At 31.4% G+C, this 7,969-nt stretch overlaps 1 protein-coding gene across 1 annotated transcript; it reads left to right on the top strand.

Annotated features, from left to right (window-relative positions):
• Positions 1-4,639: 4,639 nt before the first annotated feature.
• LOC114759940 (NADH dehydrogenase [ubiquinone] 1 beta subcomplex subunit 3-B-like) lies at positions 4,640-7,700 on the top strand. Its single transcript, XM_028949181.1, has 2 exons — positions 4,640-4,935; positions 7,487-7,700. The coding sequence occupies exon 1, from the start codon at positions 4,691-4,693 to the stop codon at positions 4,901-4,903; it is 213 nt and encodes a 70-aa protein (XP_028805014.1). The 5' UTR covers positions 4,640-4,690; the 3' UTR covers positions 4,904-4,935; positions 7,487-7,700.
• Positions 7,701-7,969: the final 269 nt, after the last annotated feature.

The following is a 7,969-nucleotide window of genomic DNA, read 5'->3' as shown; positions in this document are numbered from 1 at the left end:
GCCATTTCTAAGATTAACCAATAATTAATGAAAACAAAAATAAAAATATTAAAAAGTTTAAAACAGTGTCTGTTATAAACAAGAACAGACTATTCTTATACATAGAACCGTGAAGGTATATCTTTTCATTTGATTTGTTAGATTACATGTAACATACTGTTTTGCAAACAATATTGATTGATGTTATAGAAAAGACTTCACTTTGACCTTGTGATGTGAGGTCATTGTCTTCTTCTTTTGTTTGGGGATTGTAAAATGAAAGAGATTCATTGCTACGTTTTCCGAGTGTCCCAACTCTTTCAACTTTGAGCAGTCTAGGATTCAAAGATGGCAGGTAGCGTATAGGAATCTGCTTTCCCCAAACGACATCGTTTTGGGGCGTTAGCCTTTTCCTATTGTGGCTATTGATTTTTATAAAAATAATAGAATAGAGAAAAATGCAAATAAAGACCCATAATATGTAAAATTATGATTTGAGATCTTAAATTTGGAAAATAACAAATAAGGATCCGATTTTACTTTTACAAATATGAAATCGTGATAAAATATCTAAAATGGCCCCAGCCAAATGATAAGTTGACTATGAAAAATGATAAGTTTACTTTAATGAATGACAATTTCAGTAGACCAAGTCACAACTTGGCTGATAGTATGCTAAATGACAAATTGACTGTGAAAAATGATAATTTCAGTAGACCAAATCACAATTTAACTGAGGGATATTTCAGACATCTCACTCACATTTCATATTTGTAAAAGTGAGACCTAGTTCTCATTTACTATTTTCCACGTTTCGGGTCCCAAATTATAATTTTACATATTAGGGTCTTTATTTACAATTTTCCCAATAGAATGATCTAAAATTATTTTTTCAATGACACTCAAATTATAAATTAATTTTTAGGGCATCCTGATTGCTATTGAAAAAAATACTTTAAGATAGTAAATACATTATAAATTAATTTAAGATACTACTAAGTGTTATTGAAAAAAATATTTTAGAGTGTTTTATGAATAAAAAATTAGTTTAGAATTCTGAGTACTACTAAAAAATATTATAAGATATTAGCTCTACCAAAAATTAATACAAAATGCCATGTGCTCCTGAGATATAACAATGATTGCATTACAAGTTTATATTATTGTATTTTTACAAAGGAAATAAAAAAAAATTTAACACACACCCTCTAAACACTTCTCTTCAGGTTGGCATTCCCTTCTCATCGATTCAATGAGAAAGAAAATAGCGTTAATAATATATACTGTAAAATAAATCCTCTACTAATTTTTATAAAAATATGAATAACTTAATTATACTAAAAAATAGTTAAAATTGGTGAAAAACATGATAAACATGTCAAAATGTCACTTTTTTTTTTTAAAATACTCTTATCTACAGAAAAAGAGTGAGCAGGTAGATTAATGGAGTAAGTACAAACAATTTCTAAGACTAATCAATAGTTAATGAAACAGAAATAAAAAAAATATTAAAAGTTTTAAACAGTGTTTATTACAAATAAGAACGAACTATTCTTATGCACGGAACTGCGGAAGGATATCTTTCCATTTGATTTTTTTTTTTTGTGCCCATCCTTTTCATTTGATTTGTTAGATTATACTACACAACATACTGTTTTACAAAAAATATTCTTACATGTATTACAGAAAATATTTCAGTTTCTTGTGTTTCAACATAATATTAAATTATTTTTTTTGCCAAACTAATTGCATCAATATTAAATATCTGCGACCAAAATATTAAATATTAATTTAGTATAGGATAAAATGTATAATGACAGAATTGTATATAAATTTATAAACAGTGAAACTTATTTTTATCTGGTCAATACTACTACTAATTATTTTTATAATATTGGGGAAAATTTGTTTGGTATAATATCATATAATAACCATTCTTCTCTCATCATGCATTTTCTAGTCATTTTTAAACTCATTATTCAAAGTAAAACGCTAAAACGTCTTCTGGTCAATGTTTTCATTTTTTTTTCCTTTTCCTACTAGCAGACGTAATTGACTAATTGAATGATCAACTTGAATTTCAATTCCTCTACAATTGATTAATTTCAGTAAGAATTGATATATATATATATATATATATGTATATGTATGTATGTGTATTATGGGTTGAGATCATTTCCAAACATATCTTTATTGTGCAAATTTACTCTTATTACAAATATGAAATTTTCACCAAAATATTTTATTAAAGGTAAAATATGCCTTTTAAACTATGAAAGGCCTATATTTTCACATTTTTCTTTCTTCATAAAATAGATAACGCCTTGCAAGATTAACCCCCTCTTTGAACGGATTATATTCTTTATCCATGATTAAAAAAATTTGAATATCAATTATTCACATATTACAGACATCAAAATTATATATCTAGGGTTAACACCCAAAATTCGTCATAAAAATATTCACTCAAGAGCACTAAATACCTAAAATTTTTTTTGATGCAAATTTGTTCAAAAAATTTAAAATAGTAACAATATTGCTTTTAGTATTAAAAAAGTTAATAGTAAACGTCACTATTTTAATTGTTACTGCTAGTTTTTTTTTATAATAGAGGAAAATATGTTGTGATTTTAAATTTTCAGGACAAATATAAATTTAAAACTTTTGAATGTCCAACACTTCTAAATAAAAACTTCTAAATTAATTTGCATAACCTTATATATAATTCTATTTTTTTAGTTAATATGTATATGAAAAAATTAGTTAATATGCTAGTTCTTATAATTTCATTTTATTTTTAATCAAGTTTTTAATTTTTTTAATTGGGTTTTTGTAATTTTTTTAATATGAAGAAAGAAAACAAAACTACAAGCGATACAACACTTTGAAAGCCTCGGGAGATTCCATAGCCCCCGTCGAAAACCTTCATATTCCTCGAGAGCCACATGTTGTGGCGGGCTACAGTGCAAAGCATATTCCCCGGTTCGTACTTCCTTCATAAATAAATGGAGGAATTACAATCAGGTTTTAATAGAAAAAATTTAATTATATTAAAGCTATTGAAAAGTAAATAGTAAGTTTTGACAAATTCAAGAATGGAGAATTACAATAAATTCAGACCGGTCACTTATCATCATGACTTTTTGATAATTAAATTTCTCCTTTGACGCCTCTTGATAATTCTCCTTAAATAATTTTCCAATTTGTCAAGGCAATTACGTTGGTGATGACATTATTGTCTCCCAACACACGCATAGATTTATTTTGCACAAAATTAGTTGGATTACAAACTACATATAATATAGATGCAAGGAGACAGTTGTGAGGATAATAATTTTTTTAAAATTTTTATGTTGATTGTACATGAATTTTTCACTATTTTATTTTTACAAAACCTCTTTATTTTATACTACTTTTGTTCTTAATATAAAAATTTGTTTCACTTTTATTTTGATGCTAAATATAACATTTCAAATCTATTTTATCTCTCATATTTATCCTTTTTTCACAAAGTAATTCTTGTAATAATAGTAGTTCTGGTCAAGACACTTGAAAAACAAGGATATTTAAGGAAAGACAAGATCTATTTATTACAAATAACTAACTTAACTAGTTTTCTTAATCCACTCAAATTAGTCAACTAATTTTTATATTAAAGATCAAATATAGTATTTTGTAGCAACTTATATGTCGCTTAATGTACTATCCTAGTTTTTGATTTTGAGGATTAGTGTAGCCTTAAGTTATGTGGAATTAAAGGTTAATACTACCTTCAATCTTAAATATAAGAGCTAGTTGACTAATTTGAATAGATTAAGAAAATGAGTTAAGTTAGTTATTTGTAATAAATAGGTGTTGTTTTTCTTAAAATATCCTTACTAATCAAGTATATGGGTTATAACTACTATTATTAGAAGGATTATCTTGAAAAAAAATAGATAAATATTAGAGACAAAGTGGATTGAAGTCTTATATTTAGAACCAAGATAAAAATCAAACGAGGTTTTATATTAAGGACCAGAGGTAGGTTTTTTTTTTGTTGAGGTTAATTGCTGCAGTGAATGACATAGAAACATAGTGGTCTTTGTGTCATTCCCTGTAACAAAAGGACATGTTTGCGACAACTAACATGTGAATTCTCTTACAAAATAGTTGCAAAACATAGTGCAAAAAATACAAAAAAGCTTACAGAGTACTTATAGAATAAAGTCCTTCGTATTGGCAATGAAATTCAAACTCATGACATTGAGTTATGAGCTGATTTTTCATCAATTGGATTAAATTTTATTGTCTAATTGCTCTTTTTAACTCCGATAGAGTGTTGGATTGTGTAGTTTAATTTTTTTATGCCATGGTTAACGTTTTAAAACGGCTAAATGTCTTATATTATGAGAAACCAACATTTCACTTTGTCAGAATTAAAATTAATTCTAGTTAACAAATTATGAATATAGAGATGAATGTCAATAATCGAGAAAATTTTAAGTACTTTGTTAAAAGAAGTACAAGGACTAGTTAAAAATTATGTGAACTTGTTGAGGATTAAGAAATTAATTTTCTGTATTATCCAAATTGGGCCAAGCCCACATGCATCACTGGTTTACTTAGACAAAAAAGCCCAAGTAGCATCACCGCGAGCAACCCACGGCTGAAGAGTGAAGTCGCCGAATAAGTGCGGAGAGAACGCAGCAGGGAAGAGGAATTTCGGAAAATGGCGAGGGGACACACCGGAGAGTTTTTCAGGAGGAGGGACGAGTGGAGGAAGCATCCTATGCTTTCGAATCAGCTGCGACATGCCACCCCTGGGCTTGGTATCGCCCTCGTGGCATTCGGTGTCTACCTCGTTGGTGAACAAATCTACAATAGGATCAACGCTCCTTCTCACCACTCTCACTCTTCGTCTTCGTCTCATGCTTCTCACTGATCATGGGTCGCATGTAATGCTCCACTTGAAAGGTGGATTCATTCTCGAATTTCATCCCAATGTTTTCTGTTTTCGCGTTCTTTTTCTTGAACAAGATTAAAAAAGAGTAATTTAGTTTTGCTTAAAATTTCCGTGTGATGTTGTAGAATCTTAAGATCTGGGTCGATTATTTCCTGTGGGTTTTGAATTAAAGCTCAAACTACGGAATATATATATATAGATTAACGATGGAAGATTGATTTTTCTACTACCAAATTGATATCATATTGTTAACATTAGTTGCAGATGCATAGGCAGCTTTCAACTTGTCATATAAATATGATCATGTAGAATTATGAAACTTCACAAAATACTGATGAAAACTTCTAGGTATTGCTGAATAACAGAATCAAAATAGAAGAATTCTTTCCTACACTTAAGTAGCACGTACATTCCTTTACGCAACTAGAAACAAGTAATAACTATGGGCCAACAACAATATAAGAGGTAAGAAACAAACATGTCTAGCTCTTGAGAGGTTAGAAACTCTCCAGCTAAAGCTAAATCTTCCTTGCCCTCTTTGATCCTCAAATTTCCCATATATTCACTCAGACCCCTTTATCCATCTCCGCCTCATTCTTTGTGTGACTGGTTCATTTCAACGTCCTTTTTATCCCCTTATTTCTACTGACATTAATGTGTTGCAAATGATAAGCCTTGTGAGGAGAGGAAGAATTTACATTGGATTTCACTGTTAGTTTGAAGGATGAGCTGGATGAGTAACTGAACAGATCCTAGGCTTGGCTTCTTCGTAGTCAGTAATTTTCATAAGCCTTCACTAGCTTTGCCTTAGCAGTGAGAATAAATCTTTCTGCGGACTTACTGTTGGCATCTTGTACAAACTCCCTCCCTTGTGTGAAACCTTCAGGAAATCCAACAACCAACTCTGGTATTTTCTCTAGGCATTCACTCCCTCAGATTACACCTATACAAATTATTCCTGCTCGGACAATATGTTTCCAGAAGATTGTTACCCTGATATTAAAGAAAATCACATCTGTATATTTCTCTCAACTTGGAGTATGTCATCAAGAACATCCAAAGAGACTTCATCTAGGAATTGATAGATACTCTTCCAATACATGGCCTGTGATAAGCTCTGAGAGGTGTCAAAGTCTTGGTATGAAGGCAAACGAGACACATCATTGGATAGTTTCTCAAGCCTGGGGCTTGCATATGCATTTATAGTAGATGAACTAGCTGACATGACTGCAGACGTAGCTCTAACTGTCCTGAACCTGGAAAACTCAGATAGCTGTTCAACAAAAGTTAGGCTTGAATCAAATTGATTGACATGAGTTAATTGAACTGTTTCACATTCCTCACTTAAAGTCCCTTGCTCTAGTGTGTGTGTACGTGCAAAATATTTGGCAACCTTATCTTGCCCAATGCCTCATAATTGCTAGGTTTGGCAATCAACTAACTCTTGAAATTCACCTTAACAACTGCCCTTACACGTAGAATAATACCTGTTTAAATATCTTAGATCCATAAGCCACAAACTAAGTCTCAAACCACATTGTGGTCATAAAAACCTTGAGAAACAGATTTTGAATTCGTATCAGCTGCTTTCATGTGACTATCAGCCTTCAGAAGTTCCTTTTGCGGTGAATGATGTTGAATAAAAAGGGATACCTAGGAAGTAAAATTTTTCAGCTGACTGCTCTCATGATTTTGTGGAAGAAGGAACATCTGCTGTGCCAAGATACTGAACTTGATTCACTGACAGAAACCTGTTACCAGAGGTCGTTCGGAAGAAGATACTTTCTTCTAATAGTTTGGTCAACGTAAGTTGGAAAATGTGTATGGACCCAAATTCTATTACCTGCTCCTATGCCCTTACTTCACGACATTAATTGAAAGACCGGCTGCATGCATAAACACCACTGCCTATGGCTTCCATCAAACACATCACCAAGAGAGTCACAAATGGAGTGATCACTCATGGTATTCATCATCTCCTTTGTTTCATGTCTGGTAAAAGTAACAACCTCAACAATACAATCTGTACTCATATCCTCTATCCTCTGGGTGCTCATCATTTACAGTTCTCTCTTCCTCGCCAAATGCCCCATTCCCACCAAAACTAGTAGTACTTGCTGTCTGATGTTTGAATAGCTTGTTACGTTGTTATTGAAAATAACCTCAATGGAAGCAAGAACAGCATAATTTCTTGTATGTACTTGGTGAATGTGCAGATATTGAGAGAAAAATTAGCTGAGATTAGGATATGTAATCTGGTTGTTCGGTATGATGTTAAACTTATGCTTAGAAATTACTCTTATATGCACACACTACTGTTAAAAATTAAATAATAATTTAGTGCAACCATAGAATGTTAGTCTTGTGGAGCTTTGTATTGATAAAAGGAACATATTTCATAAATGTGCTCTGTCTGCTCTGCAAATTACTATCTTATGTTTGAGTTCTATGGATTACTGACAACTGAATAAGAAGCAATGATTATAACATTATTCTCAGCTTTCTTCTGAAATTTATCTATAATAATTTCTGCAAATTCCTTACAAGTACATTACTCTGCAGGTGGACTGTTGGGGAACTAAGAAATGCAAGTCTCTGGCATCGATTTCCTTTGTTTCACTGTCTAATAATAAGCTTTCCTTTAATATTAAACTTGCAGATTTCAATGTAAAATCTTATGCTGTATTTGGTTTGTCACTAGCCATGGCCACATCCTTTTCATGCATGCATTTTCGTCTTTAGTTTTTGTTGATTGGTCTGCTTGCACTGCTGCAAATGACTCTCTCTCTCTCTCTATATATATATATATATATAAACCAAGGTCCTATAATTTATGACTGAAACTGAAAGAACTGGGCAATAAACTCTAATTTCTATGTATGAAGTGGGGGCCTTGCTTCTTTAACACTCGGAAAGGGAGTTTCATGGGTATGGATCTCCTTAAGGCATGGTTTTGTAGGTGATGACCCTTTACTTTTCAGTAGCCTCTGTGATGGCAATTTTTTTTTTTTTAAGTAGCCTTGCGAATTAACTGAATATGGTCTT

The sequence above is a fragment of the Neltuma alba genome, unplaced genomic scaffold (genome assembly GCF_004799145.2).
Source record: "Neltuma alba isolate B1F8T4 unplaced genomic scaffold, ASM479914v2 tig00010921_pilon, whole genome shotgun sequence".
Lineage (NCBI taxonomy): Eukaryota > Viridiplantae > Streptophyta > Magnoliopsida > Fabales > Fabaceae > Neltuma > Neltuma alba.
Note: the sequence above shows the minus strand (reverse complement) of the source record. Positions and strands in the feature narration are given on the sequence as shown.